Source organism: Hyaena hyaena, unplaced genomic scaffold, assembly GCF_003009895.1.
Source record: "Hyaena hyaena isolate Hyena2069 unplaced genomic scaffold, ASM300989v1 scaffold_60, whole genome shotgun sequence".
NCBI lineage: Eukaryota > Metazoa > Chordata > Mammalia > Carnivora > Hyaenidae > Hyaena > Hyaena hyaena.
This window is the reverse complement of record NW_024080692.1, coordinates 2,956,540-2,978,696: the sequence shown is the minus strand read 5'-3', so window position 1 is coordinate 2,978,696 and position 22,157 is coordinate 2,956,540. Positions and strand designations below refer to the sequence as shown.

At 47.1% G+C, this 22,157-nt stretch overlaps 1 protein-coding gene across 1 annotated transcript in view; it reads right to left on the bottom strand.

Moving 5' to 3' along the window:
• Positions 1-22,157, bottom strand: part of PHACTR1 (phosphatase and actin regulator 1) — a 573,363-nt gene that overhangs the window by 211,193 nt on the left and 340,013 nt on the right. The window contains exon 4 of the mRNA XM_039231842.1: positions 9,259-9,423. Within this exon, the coding sequence (XP_039087773.1) occupies positions 9,259-9,423 (165 nt within the window). The remainder of the gene's footprint in view (positions 1-9,258; positions 9,424-22,157) is intronic.

The window sequence follows — 22,157 nt, the reverse complement described above, 5'->3', positions numbered from 1 at the left end:
ATGCGGCCATTTATGAGCATCAATGTCTGCAATATCCCAACTTTATCTCTCTGAGTGGGATGAAAACAAACTTCCAGCCCCAGAGCTGTGCCCGTGATGGTCCCCAGGGCCTTTACAGTGGGCAGAGCTGGTCTAATGATGGACATAGAGGCAACGATTCCATTTACTAACAGTGATCTTCAATCCTACGCTACAAAAGGGTGTCAACATAAGCCTCCATGAAAACCTTAGGGTTTCTCACTCTCCTCCAAGAAGTGCATATGCACTCCCTTTATCATAGGACATGCCAGGAATCCCTAGTGAAAAGGAACTGGCAGCGTGCGGTTCACATGCCAACCAGCTCCCCCCACCCCACCCTGGATCTCAGGGACAGGCTCCTTCTGAAGAGCTCAGAAGCCCATCACACAAGTCCAAAGGCGGAATCCAAGTCAGACAATCTTCATGATCCAAGGAGTGTTATTTAAGGAGCAACAATTCCAGAGATATGGGCTTGCCAGGAAGGGATTTAGGAAACTAGTGATTCCTACAGTCATCAATGACTAATGAGTTGAGGCAAGAAATAAAGGAAGCCGTGTGTGGCCCTGAGGGAAAGGGGCAGCCAGCAATCAGATGAAGTCATGAGCTGATAAGCCAGGCTTCAGGGTTGGCTCTTGTTACACTGGGAGATTTGGGGTGAGCAGAAGCTACCACAGAAGGGCAGATGGGCTCAGTGAGAGGAGCTCCATGCTCAAGAGAGTGTCTGCAAGTCTCCTGCCCACTGACACCATGACCTCAGTATCATGTTGTACAGGAAACGCTGGGCAAAAGCATGCAGGCTATTCCTGGACTCGTCATGAACATGAGGGGAGCCCCCGTGTATTCGGGCCTGGCCTGTCATTACTGCTAGCAGTCAGGTGGGGCTCACACCAACAGACAGCTGCCAGGATTCACAGGTCCTCAGTCATGTCACAGGGGAACCGGCCATCGATTACTCCTATTGCCAAGTTGCTGCATTAACCCAACACTAAGGTAGGTAGATGTGCCAAAAGCTTTAGTGCTGGTAAAAATGCAACCTCTGATTTTCTGTGAATCAGGTTGTGGTCCTTTAAAGGTAGGATGGACTGCAACGTCTCACTTTGGAAAAAGAAAATAGAGAAGCTTTCCAAGAAAATGTTAGTTCAGCAATTAGTTGAATGCTAAAACCAAAGAGGAAAGTTCCATTTCTTTTTTTTAAGTTGGTTTATTATTTGAGACAGAGAGAGAGAGAGAGAGAGCGCTCGCGAGCACATACGCACAAGCAAGGGAGGGGGTGAGGGAGAGAGTGAATCTCAAGCCCGGTCCCTGCCCAGCATGGAGCCCAACACAGGGCTCAAACTCACGAACCATGAGATCATGACCTGAGCCAAAATCGAAGTTGGTCACTTAACTCACTACACCACTCAGGCACCTTCCTTTTGTTTCGCAATTAAAGATGGCAAGTTAAATCAGCACAAAATGTGGCAAATGAGATACGTGTGTCTATCAGTGATCAGATCATTTACCACATTTTAAACAATCTCTTGACTTATTCCTCCCCCTCAGCCACCAGTTCCGTGGCTTTAGTCTGTGTTTTAGGTCTACTTTGAAAATCCCCAATTCGAGATACAGCTATGTACCAAGAAGCTCCTGCCATTCTAGCTCCTTCTGGCAACTGGTCCCACGGATTGTTTGAAAATTTGACCCCTTTGGAACCTAAAGTCTATGGACTTTTCTAATTGTGCTCAATCCAATGGGCCTCTCTTTTTTAACCCAGTTCAAAGTCAATACTATATAGTGGGTTAAGCTGTATCCACACAGGAGATGTGCTTACGCCCTAACACAGTGCCTGTGTGTGTGACCTTATGTGGAAATCAGGTCTCTGCAGGTATAATGGAGTCTCTGAATGAGATGGTCCTGGATAGAGGGTGGATCCTCATTCCAACATCTGATGTTCTTCTAAAAGAAAAGAGAGGGGTCCTGGTGACACACAGACACAGGGGAAAGGCCACATGCAGAGGCAGAGACTGGAGTGATGGAGCTACAAGCCAGGAATGCCGAGGACAGCCCAGCAGCCACCAGGCCCAGGAGAAATGCATGGAACTCATACACCGCCCACAGCTTCCAGAAGGAACCAGCCTTGCTAATATCTTGGACTCTGGACCTTTAGAACAATGAGAGAATGCATTGCCGTTATTATAAGCCACCAAATTTGTGGTGACTGGTTACTGCAGCCCTAGGAAACGAATATAAATCCCCGAGTCCCCTCTGCTCCCCAACCCCCCTTTTCATCCATCTGGCAAAATCCCAGGTCTTGATGGACCCGACTGTCTGCTTTATCCAGAACTGTACTTGGGCGGCCAAAGCCACTGAAACAAGTCTCTGGCGCCATGCAGAGTCGTGATCTGAAACTGGCTTGACATTGCATGGCCCCCTCCTCCCCTCTCCACGAAGAGATGAGCAGACTTATTATCTGGAAAAGATCAGCCGCCAGAGAGGGTCATGCCCGACCCCTGCCCTGTGCAGCCCTGTGATTTCACGCAGGAAGTGTCACGCCTTTTCTGATGTGAGCCCTGCGATCCGTGCCTTATATCCCAACCACCCATAGCTTCCCGGCACCTGACCCACCCGCCTCATCTCCCCTACCTTCGGCTCATCCTCTCAGCTGGATCCCTCACACCAGCTTCACACCCTTACATCACTTCCACCGTACGATGACAACAACATTTCAGAAGGCACACAGACAGCCCCTCACCATCAAAGCACACACAAGCCCCTACAGACACGCGTACATTTCTTCTGGCACCCGTTCTGCCTACGTCTTTTCCCCACGTCACAGCCAGACTCCTCCGAAAGCTTATTCCCTTTTTTCCCTGTTTCCTATGAATTTCTGACTCCACACTAATCTGACATCTATCCCCAAATAATCCACTCAGACAGCTTATGCTAAGTCATCAATAATGAGCTCCAGGTGATCAGGATCATGAACTTCAGCCAAGGTTCCTCTGTACCATCCTAGCCTCTTCACGGCACTGAACGTGGTTCATCACACCCTCCTTGAAACATTCTCCATTCCTGGCTGCCATTACACCACATTCTTCTGTTTCTCCTCCTACCTCTCGTCACTGCCTTTTCTCCTTTTTTAAATTGAAATATCACTAACAATATGGTGTTATATTACTTCAAGTGTCCAACGTAAGGATGTTACATTTCTTAGTGCTCATCGAGATAAGGACTTGATCCCCTTTATCAATTTCACTCATGCCTCCTCCTCACCTGTTGGCAACCAACAATTAAAAAACAGAGGACCCGAATAGACGTTTTACCAAAAAAAACAAACAAACAAACAAAAAAAAAACCATACAGATGGCCAATAGGCACAAAAAAAGATATTCAACATCACCAATCACCAGGGAAATGCAAATTAAAACCATAATGAGATTATCACCTTACACCTGTCAAAGTGGCTAAAATTAAAAAAAAAAAAATAGTAAGTGTTACTGAGGATGGAAAGGGAAAAGAAAAACAAGCCTTATGCTCTGTTAGTGGGGATGTAAACTGGAGCGGCCACTGTGGAAAACAGCATGGAGGTTCCTGAACAAATGAAAAACAGAAATGCTGGGCCACCTGCCTGGCTCAGTGAGCAGAGCATGCAACTCTTGATCTCAGGGTTGTGAGTTCAAGCCCCACATTGGATATAGAGATTACTCCAAAATAAAATCTTAAAGAAAATAGAAATGGCATATGACCCAGTAATTCCACTCCTGAATATTCACCCATAGAAAACACAACCACTAATCTGAAAAGATACATGTACCCACAAGTTTACTGCATTGTTTCCAATGGCCAAGGTATGGAAGCAGCCAAAGTGTCCATGGAGGAAGACGTGGTGTACGGAGACAATGGAGTATTACTGAGCCCTAAAAGGAATGAGATCTGCCCTGTGCAACAACACAGATGGAGCTAGAGGGTATAATCCTAAATGAAATACGTCAGTTAGACAAAGTCATTGCCCTTCGATCTCCTTTATAAGTTCATACTCCCCTGTCCGGTCACTAGTAATGACAGCCTTCCTTTGTCTTTAAGACGGTCTTTGACCCCCTTTTCTTTCCATTCTTTCTATTCTATTCTAGTTCCATAGTCCATTTCCTACATGGTCATCACTCTAATTAATGCAGATATGCAAATACCTAAGATTTATGGACCCAGCGTAGACCTCTTCATTTCATTCCATATAACCAACTCCAAACTCTAGATATCACAAAATCAATTAGAATCAACACCTGCCATCAGAATCCTGCACCCCCCACACACTCTCCCCTTACTCCTTTGAACCTGCTATTCTTCCAAAATACTCATCTCAAGAAAGGCTACTATTAATACACCCTAAACCACTGCTAGAATGTCAAACATGACATTTATCTCTCTCTCCCTCCTAAATCCCACTTGTCATGAAGTCCTGTTACTTGCGCCTTATAACATCTCCCCCAAATCCATCCACTTCTACTTGCAAATATTAGTCCAAGTTACTGTTGTCTGCACATGGCCTAACTGGTCTTCCTGGAGTCACTCACACCACTGTCTAATTTGCTGTGCAGGAGGAGGGCCCAGTGAGGGTCCAGTCATTGGTGACCTCTCCAGCCTCAGCTGGTACCATACTTCCAGCTCTCCATTCCCTTGCCACTCGTCTTTCTTGCTTTCCCAGCCCGTTCATCTCTATTTCTTCTACCACAGGGCCTTTGCACAGGCTGTTTCACTGCCTGAAGTGCTCATTTTCCTTTTTAAAAAATTTTTTTAACGTTTATTCATTTTTGAGAGAGAGTGAGTGTGTGTGTGTGTGTGTGAGGAAGGGGCAGAGAGAGAGGGAGACACAGAATCTAAAGCAGGCTCCAGGCTCTGAGCGGTCAGCCCAGAGCCCAATGCAGGGCTCAAACTCATGAACCATGAGAATGAGCCATGAGATCATGAGCGGAAGTTGGATGCTTAACCGACTGAGCACCCAGGTGCTCATTTTCTACATTCTTAACTCGTCTCCCAGATTTCAGTTCAAATTTCTCTTCCTCAGGGTGGTTTCTTTGATCCCTCAGACTGAGTCAAATTTCCCTCTCCTTCTCCCAAGTAAGTACCTCCCCTTCACTGCCCTTACCGCAGTTGCGATCTCACCTGTACTCTAATGTTTTTGATGGCCTGCCCTCCCTACTACACCATACATGCCACAAGGTCATGGACAAGGTCTGGCTTTGCTCCCAGTCATACCCCCAGAGTGGATACAGTTTCAGCATGGGTAGATATTCAGTAACATTTTGTCATTTTTAATTTTTAAAAATATCATGCCGCTCAAGGCCCTAGGTGTGAAGCAAAGCTTAGAAGCACAAAGGATATTCTGGCACGTTGTCGATTTCCAGGGCCAACCCCCTACAGCTTCTGATTTTCTGTCAAGAGGAAATAAAAGCATCGTTCAGTGGTATCTTCAGGGTTTATTGCTGCCAGTTCTGTTTTTCTATAAATACAGTCCTCATTTTCAAGGAATTTGGAGAAGATGTTTGCAGTGGGCTATTTTGGGGAGGCGCTTGCCTGTTCTACTTCGGCGGGGGGGGGGGCTATCATTTGTCTTTGTTCCCAGCACAGCTGGGAGGGTGTGCTGTGGACACCCACTGCTGACTCCACGGACGGAGCCGGGCGTGTCTGCAGGCCCTGGGCACAGCCTCAGAGGGCAGGCTACAAAGCCCTGAAGATCCCCTCCCCTTTATTTTACCGTCTATCCGTGACTCTGTTTCCCCTACTGTCATGGCGTGGTGATGCACAGTGTTGTCACCACCGTCCAGGGCTCAGGTTGGGGTCTTAAAGCTGTGGGCCTTGTGAGGACCCTGGTGTTCAGCCTGGAACAGGAAGGATGCACGAGCAGCATGAGAGATTGGAGATCTCTGAAAGCTTCAGGCAGCTGCGGGAGCGCTTGGGTGGCCCGGTCGGTGAAACATCCGACTCGTGGTTTCAGCTCAGGTCATGAGCTCATGGTTCATGAGTTCCAGCCCCGCATCGGGCTCTGAGCTGATAGTGTGGAACCTGCTTAGGATTCTCACTCTCTGTCTCTCTCTGCCCCTCCCCTGCTCCCTTACTCTCTCTCTCTCAAAATACATAAACTTCAAAAACCATTCATGCAAACGTTGATGCCAAAATTGAGGAAAACACTGACATCATCATTTTTCAATGTAGTTTTCTTACTTGTAGACAACTTTCAAAAGCGTATTTCTCGGCGTACCCTTGAAGATGTGCTATGCACAGACACATTCTATATTCTGAGTCCTACCCTGAGCTCCAGGAAAACCATAGGAGAGCTAATTATGGCAAATTATAAGTGTTATTCACTGTGGAAATAAAAACAGGCCAAGTATGGGCTATATTAAGGTCCTTTTCTTATATTTTTTAAAAGTACAACTTTAAATACAGATCCATCATATAAATTTAACATATGAATTTATTTTTTGTATTTAAAACTGTGGACATTATTTTATATATGAAAGAATACACACACACACACCCCAAATATATGCACACCAGGTAAAACTAGCAACTAGCCAACCATGAACATTCCCGTCATCAGTTAATCCTCTCATATATGTAACATTTAACTCTTATCAATACATCAGAAAGTGTGCGCTTCCAAGTATACTTGAATATATATATTTACCATGTTGTGCATCCTTATGTTGCCATTTTTTTTCTCCTTTGGGCCAAGAACTCGCATAATGAGTTTCTTCTTTCCAAAAATAAGGAACAATATTTCCATATCCAGTTAAGTACAAAGGATACTACAGTGTAAACCACTTAAAAAAAAAAAAATAAGAATAGCTTCCCTTACTCCACGTACCCATTCATCACTTGGATATAAAGATATCCCATAATACATCCTTTCCTTTTCTACTTTAGGAGCTGAATGTCTCTTACAGAAATTAAAAAAAAACACAACATACAAATATCGCATTCAACTGCCAGAGTAATCAGTTCGCCCAGAGAGATCATAAGAACTTGCTAAGAATCATTAATGATAAGGATTCAAATTACAACTCTGCCTGTCACGTGTTTTTTTTCTCCTCAAAGAGTTTGAAATGAAAAAGTGTTCAAACTTCCAATGATCCGTGAGTAATGTGATGTCACTGTATTTGCACCTGTCTAAGGACTGATTTTCCAACATCCAGAAGAAGGCAGCACACCTGCTCCCTGCACTCGAGAAGCATCCAAGCTTTACCTTTAGGCCTTGCCAAATGGACAAACCAAAGCTCTCGACTGGCCGGGAGGGAAGGCATGGGCCAACCCCATCATCCGGGGATTCGTGCTGATGAATGGCCATTAGTTAAATGCACGTTTGTTTTATTAGAAGCCATTTTCCACAGCAAAGTCAGGAAGACCATCATAAGGGAATCTCATGGAAACTTTGTTTTTTTTGTTTTTTTTCTTTCCCAGTGCTTACAGAACACTCCCTTCTTCTTTCGGGTTCAAGCATCTTACACATCACTTTGCCCAAAGGATATATTTAAGATTTCTCCTCTCAGAGGCAATGATCCAGTTTCACCCCAGGTGGGTGGATACAGAGGAGACACACGCACTGAGGGTTTGCTTGCATGTCAGTCTCTCTGTAGTGTTCAGAAATGCACGAAAGGCCTTTAGGTTTTGTTACAGCTGAACAATGACTGTGAGGATGCAGAACGCAGTGAGGTGAAGGGGCTCCATCCCAGGGATGACAGTTTAGAGATTCGTGGAATTCAGAGGTTCGTTCTAATCTCAAGAATTAACTTATTCTAGCAACAGGGCATTGGGGCTTTCATCAAAGGAAGAGTCAGAAAACACGGACTGGAGATGTCCATGAGAACCGTGTAAGATTTCAAGTCTTTTAGAAGCGCCTGGGTGGTTCAGTTGGTTAAGCGTCCAACTTTGGCTCAGGTCATGATCTCACGGTTCGTGAGTTCAAGCCCCGCATCAGTGGGGCTCTCTACTGTCAGCACACAGCCCGCTCCGGATCCTCCATCCTCTCCCTCTCTGCCCCTCCCCCACTGGCGCTTGCTCTTCCTCAAATATAAACAAACATTTTAAAAGGCAAAAAGATTTCAAGACTGTTTGCAACTTTCCTTTGTCTGCTATTCTCTTTCGGTTCCCCAAAACAATGAGTATAAAAATTCCCAGATCTGTGGACTCAAGTTCAAGTACAACAAGCACCCCCTCTCCTACTTCCTGGTTAGTCTGGGGGTGGTGAGGTGCAGGGGGAGAGGAGGTGATGATTCTGAGGAGGGGAGAGGGTAGGTTGAGTTTTTGAGGATGGACAGGAAGGAGGAAATGAAAGCCCTGGAGTGTAGGCCTGGAGTGACCCGGGCATTTAATGAGCAAAATCCAAACAAAACAAACAAAAAAGCATCTGCTTAGCTATTCCATCCTCTTCTCTCAAATCCAACAGGGTGAAATCAGACCTCTTTCCACAGACACTTCCCTCTGCACACCCCTACTCATTTAAAATATATCCACACAGCATGCCACATAAATGTAAAGTACTATTCTTAGCCCTATTTTACAGATGGGAAAACTGAGGTACAGAGTTAAATAAACTGGGCAATGTCATATAACTACCACGAACCAGAGCCAGGGCTTGAACCCGCACAGTCTGATCCCAGGGTCTGTGCTCTTTACTCCTCAGCTGTGCTGACTTTTCTCCAATCCCTTTGCTGTCCAGGAAGTGATGAACTGTACCAGCTGTCTCTGCCATACCGTGATACTGTCTCCACTCTCTTGTGTTTTCCTGCCATGTCCAATAATCATTCAAGATTTCTCCGCCATTGGCATAACCTATTCTCATCTGCCAAAGCCCATATGTAACTTCTTTTCTGCTGTGTGTTGGGTTTTCTTTTTTTTTTTTGTTTTGTTTTGTTTTGTTTTTTTACAGGGGAGGTGAATAGTATGAAACGGATTCTCAAGGGTGGAAAGAAAGCATTCAGTTGCAGAAAAGGTGGAGTTCTAAGCTCATGTGTAGAGATCAACTACAAGAGGCAGATTAAAAAACAACAACAAAAATCCCGAGACACAAGAAAACACCCAGGATCCAAAAGCCATTTTCAATCGCACTGAAGAATTATTAAACGCAGGAGCAATTCTAAGGCTTAGTTTTCTTTCCTTTGGTTCAGGCAGCTCACAATCATTAAATTCGACGAATTAACACACCGAGTGGAAGTCAACAAACTCCCAAGGCGAAATGAAGGAGGGGGAAAAAAATCATCTTACCTGCAGATGTGTGTTTGAACTTTTCGCTTTTCTTCTTCCTCCACTTCCAAGGCTTGAAAATCCTCCCCAGGTTGGCAAACTTACTTCTCCTCCGGATGGGTGGGGTGTGCGTACCTGGGACGAGGGAGTCCGAACGCATGGCCGCCAGTCTCTCCACTTCCTCAGCTGTTTTTCCCGAGAAAGAGATGGAAACAGAGAGAGAGAGGGGGAAAAATAGTGTTAAAATGGGATCCCACAGATGGCCAGCGTTTTCCATGGTTACAGATAACAGAAGCCACATGGCTGACGTTACGTTTCTCTTTTCTGCCTTGTCGAATGGAAGTCACACCGACGTGTTCTAAAGGCTGGGGATGGTCCGCCAAAACCCTGAGGATCTGGGGCACCCCCAAATTTACCCAACCTCAACTTAGACCAGAAGAAGAGGACAATGATGAGGAAGAGAAACAAACGCTCTGGACACATCAGGATTCCCTGAGGACACAGGAAGAGGGTATTTGAAAGAGTCAAGTGACAGTCTACTGGTCCAGCAAGGTCCCAGATAAGATTTGGCAGATGTCATCACCATAACACTTTCCGCTGAGAAAAGGGGAGGGAGAAAACATCAGTCAACGTCTGTTTCAACGCCAATGCCTCCACCGCCCACGACTCTCCTTCCTGCTTTTGCCCAGAACCAAAGCAGCACTGGAATCTGTTGAGTGAGTGTCTCCACCTTAGACGGACTGATTGTAGGATCACTCGCCCTTCAGTAGACTTTACAACTGCTCTAGTTCCTCTAGGTATTTTGCTTTAATAATAATATTCTTACAAATTGGGATCTGATACAAATCAAAACCACACTGAGATACCAGCTTACACTGGTCAGAGTGGCTAAAATGAACAAATCAGGAGACTGTAGATGCTGGCGAGGATGTGGATAAATGGGCACCTTCCTACACTGGTGGTGGGAATGTAAACTGGTGCAGCCCCTCTGGAAAACAGTGTGGAGGTTCCTCAAAAACTAACAATAGAACTCCCCTAAGACCCAGGAGGGAGTTTACTCAAGAAATATAGGAGTGCTGATGCATAGGGGCACATGTACCCCAATGTTCATAGCAGAGCTCTCAACAATAGCCAAAACATGGAAAGAGCCTAAGTGTCCATCAACTGACGAATGGATCCAGAAGATGTGGTTTATCTATACAATGGAATACTCCATGGCAATGAGAAAGAATGAAATCTGGCCATGTGTAGCAACGTGGATGGAACTCAACGGTGTTATGCTGAGCGAAATAAGTCAGGCAGAGAAGGACAGATCCCATATGTTTTCACTCATAAGTGGAACAGGAGAAACTTAATGGAGGACCATGGGGGAGGGGAAGGGGAAAAATAGTTGGGGAGAGGGAGGGAGGCAAACCATGAGAGACTCTTGAATGCTGAGAACAAACTGAGGGCAGATGGGGGGCGGGGAGATAGGAAGAGGGGTGATGGGCATGGAGGAGGGCACTTGTTGGGATGAGCACTGGGTGTTACATGAAAACCAACTTGACAATAAACTATATGTAAAAATAAATAAATAAATAAATAATAAAAAGAAATTGGGATCTGAGAACGACATCAGGGGACATCCGGATTAATCCCAGTACCTTCACATGTGAGGACATGAAGACCTTCAAACTCATAATGCCTTGGGGACACCTTCCTTAGAGGTCACAATCACCCTGACCTCTTTCATCACTTGTGAAGAACCAACTCTTTTCCAAGTTACATGAGAATTTACATACCCCAGTGAGGGAAATATACCCAGATATGACTTTCTAAGACAGAAGGAATTAGAAAAAAATAATCCCCCTGGCAACATCAAGAGGGTGAGAGACACTCTCTGTTCTAGAACATCAGGTTACCTCTAGAGCCACGGCCCTGACCCAAAACCACTCTGTTGGGCTCTAGTGCCATCTTTAGAAAAAACACCCAGACTTGGGCAACAGAGGCTTCCCCAGAAGCTCCATCTCACAGCCTGTAGTCTTCCTGTTGCCACCGGAAATGGTTTTAACTCAAGAGACTCACTCATTCAAGAAATATCACGGCTGCCGTGTAGCTCAGTTGGTTAAGTGTCCAACATCAGCTCAGGTCATGACCTCATGGTTTGTGGGTTCAAGCCCCACCTCAGGCTCTGTGCTGACAGCTAGCTCAGAGCCCGGAGCCTGCTTCATATTCTGTATTTCCCTCTCTCTCTGACCCTCCCCTGCTCACGCTGTCTCTCTCTCCTAGAAATAAATAAAACATAAAAAAAAAAATTAAAAAAAAATTTTTTTTAAATGTTTTATTTATTTCTGAGAGAGAGAGAGAGAGATCGCGTGAGCAGGGGAGGGTCAGAGAGAGAGGGAGAAAAAAAATTTTTTTAAATATACAGGGCACCTCCACCATGTGCCAGGAGGTGTGACTGGTGACAGAGAGCACAGGTTGGCAAAGGCTCCTCACAGCAAGACTGAAGAGAAGTAGATGGACCTGGGAGATATCTGGGAGCAAACCCAACAGGACCCAGTGGAAGGGCCGGAGGCAGATCATTCCTAATGGCCAGATTCATGCCAGTGGAGAGACACCCTTCACTGATGGCCACAGAGAACACAGGGAAGGCCCAGGTTTGGTGTTGAGGGCAGCAACCATGTGGACATAGTGCATGCTGATGGCCCTTAAACCTCTGACTCCATGGTCAACTGCATGGCAGCTCCTTTTGTTTTTTTAATGTTTATTTTTTAAAGAGACAGAGCATGAGGCAGGGAGGGGCAGAGAGAGAGCGGGAGATGCAGAATCGGAAGCAGGCTCCAGGCTCTGAGCTGTCAGCAGAGCCCAACGCAGGGCTTGAACTCACAAACCATGAGATCATGCCCTGAGCCGAAGTCGGACGCTTAACCGACTGAGCCACCCAGGTGCCCCAGAAATCATTCTCTTTAAATGGCATCTGCTGCTTGAGTGCAGTTTCAAGAATGCTCAGTAGCAGAGTTGCTATATGGGGTGGGGGGGGGGGGGGAAGAAGCAAAGTAAAGACAGTCCAGTGATCTGATTTTCACAAGACTACTTTCTCTTTCACATCCATCACCTTGTCCCTGCTTCCTTTGTTTCTAATGAGTGTTGCTTGTCTGTGTTTGGCAAGACTCCAAACCTACATTCCCAGCCCCAGTCTCTAGCCTTCAAACCTATACTTAAAAAAATTTCTTTTAATGTTTATTTTTGAGAGAGAGAGCACAAGTGAGGAAGGGGCAGAGAGAGAAGGGGACACAGGATCTGAAGCACATACTGTATGACAGCAGTGAGCCCAATGCGGGGCTCAAACTCACGAACGACAAGATCATGACCTGAGCTGAAGTCAGATGCTTAACTGACTGAGCCACCTAGGCGCCTCACCCTATATTTTACACTATAGTCAGATTACTCTTCCAGAAGCCTGCTTTTCCCAGAAGCTTTCAGTGGCTTCCCACAACTTACAGTAGAAAGTTCTGCCTTTCCATCTTGGCCTCCGGGACCTCCTTCTGAGTGACCTGCCCAGAATTATCTGCCAGTTCCTCCCTCAACACACAACTGTGGCCAAAATGGAATTCTCTCTCAATAACAATCCCGTCCCAGAATCTGTGGATCCCAACAGGCTTTGGGGACCTTCACACCACTGAAAATACCTGCATGAGCTTGAGTCTATCTTGGTACTTGCCCTTGGTTGGGAGAAGTTCTACTTTTCTTTTAATTCTCTAGTCTAAGGCACAAAAGATTAAAAATTTTAAAGTACCCAACTGGAGACTCCTCCAAATTTGGCCATCCTGAAACATCTTCTATGTAGGGTTTGATAAAGGAAAGAGACTATATGCTGAATCCCTTAAAAAAAAAAAAAAATCAAGATAGAAGTTATTCAGGATTGGTACTAAGATTTGCTCTCAGAGTTGACACCCAATAATAATGTTAAATAATTTGAGGATCAGGGCATTTGATTCAGTTCATTCACACACATTTTTTTTTTTAATGTTTAATGTTTATTTTATTTTATTTTTTTTTAAATATTTTATTTATTTCTAGGAGAGAGAGAGAGAGACAGCGTGAGCAGGGGAGGGTCAGAGAGAGAGGGAGTCACAGACTGAAACAGGCTCCAGGCTCTGAGCTGGCAGTCAGCACAGAGCCCGACGCGGGGCTCGAACCCACGAACCGCGAGATCATGACCTAAGCGAAAGTCGGACGCTTAACCGACTAAGCCACCCAGGCGCCCCATAATGTTTATTTATTTTTGAGAGAGAGAGAGAGAGTACAAGCAGGAGAGGGGCAGAGAGAGAGAGCATGAGACACAGAATCCAAAGCAGGATCCAGGCTCTGAGCCGTCAGCACAGAGCCCGACATAGGGCTCGAACCCACGAAGCGTGAGATCATGACCTGAGCCAAAGTCAGATGCTATCCAACTGAGCCACCCCGGCGCCCCCACACACGTCTTCCCAAGTATAAAATCGGTATCACTAGCTGCTTGAAGAAAAATGCACCACCAGAGCCAAAAAGCAGTTTCATAATCACATCTTTTTAAAAATGAAAAAAAAATTATTCTGAAATTATACCACATTAAAATAATTACAAGACATTAGGAGTGCCTCGGAAAAACCCAGAGTGGCAAGGAGCTGACAGAGTTTTCTAAAGGTGTAATTATAACTCCATAGTTAAATGGATCTTTAATAAGTACATTATTACATTCAAGATGTTTAGCCTGTAAGTACAGATTATGGAGCCGACTGGATTACTCTAATTGATTTATGTTTTCATCAGCCGCATTACATTTTCCCCCAATTTACTTGACGGTAGGGGGTTGGTTCCCCAACTGTGTGCTTTGTCCCGGATGAGGAAATTTGGGAGGTTTACGCATGAGGATTGCCACTCGAGGGGTAAGGATGGGCAGAACGGCAACAGGAAGTAAAACAGGGTTCAGAATAAAGTGGTCCCCAATGTCGCGGGAGCACAGGAGAGAACAGGATGGAGACCAGGGGACAGGAAGGGCATACAGGCCCTTAAACACAACAGCCTACTTTTGACACAGATGATGAAAAGGCTCCTTTGCCCAAGCCGCTGCTCTCAAAGGCGGCTTCCTCGTGCTGCAGAGAGAGGAGGCAGCTGTCTGGAGAAATTGCTCACTTAGACATGAATCCGCTCGAATGTCAACCGCCAGGCCAGAGAGGGAGGGGGCTGGCCTGCTGAGTTGCTTCAGAGAGCTGCAGGAGAAAGTGGGTGGGGGGGGGTGGCCAGGTGAGCACTGGGGTCCCTCCGGCGCCTCCATCCAGGAAAATGCTCTTCTAATGGAGGACGCAGTCTGGGCTCCCCTTCGTGACAGGTCTGGGATTTGTTTCACTCAGAGGGAGCAAAATGGTTAGGACATGATTTTTCTTTCCCTTTAGAAAAGCAGGAGAGGGGCGCCTGGGTGGCTCAGTCAGTTGAACATCAGACTCCTGATTTTGGCTCAGGTCGTGATCTTGTAGTTTGTGAGTTCAAGCCCCGCATTGGGCTCTGCGCTGACAGTGCAGAGCCTGTTTGGGATTCTCTGTCTTCCCCCTCTGCTCCTTCCTTGCTCACTCAAAAAAAAATAAACATTAAGAAAATATATAGGAGCGCCTGAGTGGCTCACTCAGTTTAGCATCTGACTTCAGCTCAGGTCATGATCTCATGGTTCATGGATTCGAGCCCTGCATTGGGCTCTGTGCTGACAGCTCAGAGCCTGGAGCCTGCTTTGGATTCTGTGTCTCCCTTTCTCTCTCTGTCCCTCCTCTGCTCATGCTCTCTCTCTCTCTAAACTAAACATTAAAGGGTGCGCCTGGGTGGCTCAGTCTGTTAAGCGTCTGACTTCGGTTCAGGTCATGATCTCACAGTTGGTGGGTTCAAGCCCCACGTCGGGCTCTGTGCTGACAGCCAGCTCAGAGCCTGGAGCCTGCTTTGGATTCTGTGTCTCCCTTTCTCTCTCTGTCCCTCCTCTGCTCATGCTCTCTCTCTCTCTAAACTAAACATTAAAGGGTGCGCCTGGGTGGCTCAGTCTGTTAAGCGTCTGACTTCGGTTCAGGTCATGATCTCACAGTTGGTGGGTTCAAGCCCCACGTCGGGCTCTGTGCTGACAGCCAGCTCAGAGCCTGGAGCCTGTCTTCCGATTCTGTATCTCCCTCTCTCTCTGACACTCCCCTGCTCACACTGTCTCTCTCTCTCTCTCTGAAATAAATAAAATAAAAATAAAATAAAATAAAAAATAAGTTAAATAAACATTAAAAAGTAAAAAAAAATATATAGAAAAGCAGGAGAGAAAAGACTTAATAGATGCACGATTTTCATGATGGAGAACCAAGCACCTGTATCTGCTTGTGCCTGAAGCCCGTCCCTTCTGGCAGCCCGGATTGCTCCTGGTGGGCAATTAGAATGTACGACCGGGGTGGGGGTGGGGGGGCAGGGAGGACTTGGGCCAGCACCCTTACCATTATATTTCTCATGGGGGCTAGGCTTCCAAGGTTCATCCAAAGGAAGGACCCATTCTAGAGTCCTAGAGAGTGCCCCATGAGAGCTGCCATGCCTGTGCCATCTGATGCTAGAGCCATCAACAGAGGCAGAAAGGCCAGGGTCCAGCTCCCCCCGCCTTAGATCTCTCCGTGTGCCAAGTGCTCCTTGGATTTTTGGAGGACCCAAGAGTCTCACAAGTTAGATACTAGCCTCTCTCTTTAAAAAAAATTTTTTTATGTTTTATTTATTTCTGAGAGAGAGACACAGCATGAGCAGGGGAGTGTCAGAGAGAGAGGGAGATACAGAATCGGAAGACACAGAATCCAAAACAGGCTCCAGGCTCTGAGCTGTCAGCACAGAGCCCGATGTGGGGCTCGAACCCATGAACCGTAAGATCATTAAGCATCCGACTCTTGATTTTGGCTCCGGTCACAATCTCATGGTTCATGGTTTGTGCCCCACATCGGGCTCTACACTGACAGCAAGGAGCCTCCCTGAGATCGATTCATATTCTCTCTCTCTCTCTGTCTCTCTCTGCCCTTCCTGATACTTGTGCACACACACACTCTCTCTCAAAATAAACAGACGTAAAAAAAATGAACCAAAAAAGGACACGTTTTTATTCTGCAAATCAGGAGCCCCTGCCCTGCCCAAGAGTTGAGGGGTGGGAAGAAGACGGGGGGAGAGTAGAGGGGACCAGGGACGGGCATTAGAAGCAGCGGCTCTGGGGACACCCTAAGGCTCTTTTGCCGCGAGAAGGTTACCCGGTTTCGAGAACACACATAGGCCTAAAAGGAGGTGGGAGATGAAACGTCTCCCATGTTGACCACGGGGCTGTTCAAGGGCTCAGTGCAAACACCGACATGATGCCCCCAAACGAACCGGTGTTAACATCGCCAGGTTAATATCGCCGAGGGTCTACAGCATTCTTCTCGCTCTGCCCTTTCCTTGACCTTCACTGCCCTTACCCAGTCTTCCAACCTTGGAACACCACCGTCTTCCCCACCCCTTGCCATAAGTCAAAGATGGAGCCCACCTGCCCATCAGCAGCGACGGGCATGAACACGAGAGCAGGCTAGCAAGGTGTTCAAGGGGGTACAGCCACATCGAACAAAGAGTTTATCCATCTCCATCCAAGGTCCGCGGGAGCGTTGCAGGCCCCATAGAGGAGGGGGACGGGCTCTGTGTCCTTCAGTTTTCTAGACACACAGCTGGCTGCCTTCTCGATCCGGAACCACCAGAGAAAACCCCAATTACTCGCCACGGGAACCACACTTACACTCTGGACACGCTCACTGGACACCATCATGTCATGGGTCTTGCCCACAGGGACATGCAAACGTTTACAGTGAGAGAGCTGCTAATCCATCTTGTTGGTACAAGAAGACACTCTTCACGGGGTCGGAACCCATCAGGGCTGTACCCGCGCAACGCACCCCCGCGGGGCGGGACGCGGTGGGAGGAGAAAGCCAGGCCTCACGTACCGGGGCCCAGACTGCTCAGCATATTCGCTCAGGCACTTGGACAACTTTTTTTTCGGGCTCCAGAGATTTCTGCCTGGTAGGAGGCAGTTCCACCCGGCGCCGGAAGCAGGTCCCAAAGGATGCTCCCATGGCCTCGCTGCGGCCTTTAACGCTGTGAACAGACGGACACCATCCTTTATAGGCACCCCGGCAGAAGAACATGAGGATGCCACGCCGGGAGAGGGAGGGAGGAGGGAAAGGGAATTCATGGAGCCCATGGGACCAAAGATGGCTCAAGTCCTTCCATTAATCTGCTCTAACTCTTTTTTTAAAATTTTCTTAAATGTTTATTTTTGAGAAGCAGAGAGAGTGTGAGCAGGGGAGGGTCAGAGAGAGAGGGAGATACAGAATCTGAAAAAGGCTGTCAGCACAGAGCCCTACGTGGAGCTCGAACCCACCAACTGTGAGATCATGCCCTGAGCCAAAGTCGGACGCTTAACCGACTGAGCCCCCCAGGCGCCCCCGCTCTTACTCTTAAAGCGGTAACAGAACTCCTACAGGAATATGAGAATGCCCTTGAATCCAAGCCCCAAGGACACACTGAATTTTAAAGACAGCAAAGGGAAGACACTGTACTGGTGCAGGATCCCGTGGAGGCTCAGTGCCCACCGTAGTCTTCGGAACTATGTGGCTGCTAATGGCGACTCCAGTTTCCCGACAACGGGAAGGGAGGTTCTAAACAGGATGGTGCTTCCTCAGTGACCATGATGACAATGACAGCGAGGACGCCCCCTCCACTGTTTGGTCGCTGAGTCTGTTCCAGGCACTGACCAAGGCACTTAAAGTCCTGCCTTCTGTGAGCCTCGCGTTAATGAGGCGGTGCCATTATCACCCCCACCTTACATTTGGGGCGATCGAGGAGGAACTAAATGAACAGAGAGACAGGATGCTAAGAAACACATGCTATTAATCAAGCCCTGTCCATTTTCAAGAATATCTGCCACTCTGGGGGGAGCCTGGCTTTTTGAATCTCCGTTATTACTGACTAAAGTCACAGGATGAGGGGGGCCTGGGTGGCTCAGGCAGTTAAGTAACCAACTTGGCTCGGGCCACAACCTCGCATTCGTGGGTTCGAGCCCCACATCAGGCTCTGTGCTGACAGTTCAGAGCCTGGAGCCTGCTTTGGATTCTGTGTCTCCCCCTCCATCTCTCTCTGCCCCTCCCTGCTCGTGCTCTATCTCTCTCTCAAAAATAAGTGATTTAAAAAAACATTGAAAAGAAAAAATAGGGGCGCCTGGGTGGCTTAGTCGGTTGAGCGTCCGACTTTCGGTCATGATCTCGCGGTTCGTGGGTTCGAGCCCCGCGTCGGGCTCTGTGCTGACTGCCAGCTCAGGGCCTGGAGCCTGTTTCGGTCTGTGACTCCATCTCTCTCTGACCCTCCCCTGCTCACGCTGTCTCTCTCTCTCTCTCTCCTAGAAATAAGTAAAAACATTAAAAAAAAATTAAAAAAAAAAAAAGGAAAAGAAAAAATAAAGTCACTGGATGACTCCTGGGAGGCAGGCAGAGATGAGGTTCGTTTTGAAAAGGCAGATGCCAGTAGAAACGGATCCTACCCCAGCAAGAAAAAACACGCGTTATCTGCCGTGTCCCTAGAGGTGATAAAATATATGCACACCTGAATGCAGGAGCCCTGGAGGCTGCCCACGCTGGGTCAGTGGGGCCTGCGGAGCCACAGGGACCTGGGCTACTCTGCCCCTCCCCCACAGGCTGCAGTTAGGAACTCAGCAGCTACCAGAGCCTGGCCGGAAACAGGATTCGATTTGTTTCACTCAGCGAATGCTACACATTGCACACAGTGGAAAGAATGTTGGTTTTATTTTATTTTCTTAATTTTTTTAAGGTTTATTTACTTTTGAGAGAGACAGAGTGTGAGCAGGCAAGGGGCAGAGAGGGGGCGACAGAGAATTGGAAGCAGGCTCCAGGCTCTGAGCTGTCAGCACAGACCCTGCCGCGGGGCTCGAACTTACAAACCGAGAGATCATGCCCTGAGCTAATGTCAGATGCTTAAGCGACTGAGCCTCCCAGGAGCCCCAAGAATGTTGATTTTAAAACCAGGGGACGTGGGTTCAGATCCAGAACCTACCACTTAGTAGCTATTGGGTAGGAATTCTTTTAGGCCTTCCAGCAGGTGGCAAGAACTCCCGAATTTTCCGCTGGAGAATCCTTTCTTGCAGTCTGGGTGGGTTCAAGAGAGGATAGTCTTACTCCTGACTCCAGAGGGGGTCATGTGATCCAGTGTAGACCAATCAGAACACTGCATTCTCCACCGCCCTCACTCCCCTCCCCACCCTCTAGTAATTCCATCAGGGGTGAGCCATCGGCCCAGCCAATGAGACTCAACGCTGGACTCTGTTGGGGCTATAAATAGACAGGCTGTTTCTACTGGGATTGCAGATTAGACAGGCTCTCTCTAGACCCATTCAAAGCAGGGGTCATAAATTTACAAACCTTCACTTAGACTAGGTTCCTATTACAAGAATCTCTACGTCACAGTGGTAATTTCACATGCTCCGAGAGGAAACAATCCTATTCTGTCAAATACTTCCTTCTTCTAAGTGCACTGTCCTGACCACAGGCCATCACCTAACAAAAAGCATCTGCTGACAGACCAGACACGTGGGGCGACGTCTTTTTTAAATGAACCAATCAGGAGACTCTAGATGCTGGCGAGGATGTGGAGAAACGGGCACCCTCCTACACTGTTGGTAGGAATGTAAACGGGTGCAGCCCCTCTGGAAAACAGTGTGGAGGTTCCTCAGGAAACTAACAATAGAACTCCCCTTGGACCCAGCAATAGCACTGCTAGGAATTTACCCAAGGGATACAGAAATGCTGAGGCATAGGTGCACATGTACCCCACTGTTCATAGCAGCACTCTCTACAATAGCTAAAACATGGAAAGAGCCTAAGTGTCCATCAACTGATGAATGGATCAAGAAGATGTGGTTTATCTATACTATGGAATACTTCATGGCAATGAGAAAGAATGAAATCTGGCCATGTGTAGCAAAGCGGATGGAACTCGAGGGTGTTATACTAAGGAAAATAAGTCAGGCAGAGAAGGACAAATACCATATGTTTGCACGTATAGGAGGATTAGGAGGAACTTAACGGAGGACCGTGGGGGAGAAGAAGGGGAGAAATGGGGGGGGGGGGAGAAGGAAGAAGGCAAACTATGAGAGACTCTTGAATGTTGAGTCTCTGATGGGGGTGGGGGGAAGGGAAAGGGGGTGATGGGCACGGAGGAGGGTACTTGTTGGATGAACACTGGGTGTTACATGGAAACCAACTTGACAATAAACTATGAAGGGGAAAACTTAAATTCTAATTTATACATGTCTGTGTGGTTACATGTACTGCAATAATAGATGTTACAAAGTCCTTCCTGGGATCTTCAAGACAAAGTTCCTGTTTCATTTTCCAGGAATCTACCCTTCAACCACGAAAGCACGTAAGGCTATAAAAACTTATAAAACATCCCGTTGTTCTTTTAATCTACAGAATATGTTTGTGTCTGTTTGTGTCGGGAATGGAACTCGTTTATTTCAAGTGTCGGTGAACTTCCCACCTCTTCTGTTAATCCCAAGCAACAACATCTAAGTCATATACGCTCTTTGTTCTTCTTAAAACATCAGACCCTGGGGGCGCCTGGGTGGCTCAGTCGGTTAAGCGTCCGACTTCAGCCCAGGTTATGATCTCGTGGTTTGTGAGTTCGAGCCCCACATCAGGCTCTGCGCTGACAGCTCGGAGCCTGGAGCCTGCTTCGGATTCTGTGTCTCCTCCTCTCTCTGCCCCTCCCATGCTCCTGCTCCCTGTTTCTCAATAATAAATGTTAAATTTTTTTTAAAAAGACATCAGACCCTGGGGTCTGACTGACACGCTTGAAATAAATAAATAGTGCCTCGGACAGATTCAAAATCAAACTTCCACAAAACCTGGCTTCTCTTGCAGGGGTCAGCAAACCCTTCTTGTAAAGGCAAATCCTAGATGCCCTAGGGTTTATGGGCCATACAGCTCTGTCGCAAATACTCAACCGCTGCAGCAGCAGGAAAGTAGCCACAGACCAAAGAACACAAAACGGGCACGGCTATGTTCAATGCAGTTTTATTTACAAAGCCAGGCAGCCAGCCCTGTGACTACGGTTTGCCAATCCCTGTTCTATAGCATGAAGCTGCTGGTCATACTCATTCTACCCGGAAGGGAGAGCCTGTCTGCAAACTGAAATAAGAGAAGACGAAAAAAATCTGAGAGAAGGATGGCTCAGGTGAAATGGAGACCATCACATCATTTGGGCCCCTGGATCCAGCCCTTCCTGAAACCATTATAACACTGGACACTTTCTGTATATGAACCAAAAAAATTCCGGTTTTACTTAAGCCCAAGAAGGTTGGGTTCTCTCTCACTCCTGATCAAAGGGCTCTCACAAATTCACTTTGCGACCTTAGGAAGCCCTGTCAACTTGCTTTCCTACACCTTAAGGATAATTCTCACTTGTAGAGATTAACAGGTATGTGCTAAACACACCCTTCGGGGGCATGTAATATAGAATCCACGGAAGTTATTTAAAAATGAAAGGTCTGGGGCGCCTGGGTGGCTTAGTCAGTTAAGCGTCCGACTTTCGCTTAGGTCATGATCTCGCGGTTCGTGGGTTCGAGCCCCGCGTCGGGCTCTGTGCTGACTGCCAGCTCAGAGCCTGGAGCCTGTTTCAGAGTCTATCACTCCCTCTCTCTCTGACCCTCCCCTGCTCATGCTGTCTCTCTCCGACCCTCCCCTAGAAATAAATAAAAATATTTAAAAAAAAAAAATGAAAGGTCTGTAGTATCAGGCCAACCACCCGGCCAATAAGGGCTAAAGCTCCTTCCAACTTCACCACGAGGATGTCCCCTAGGAGATTACACGAAG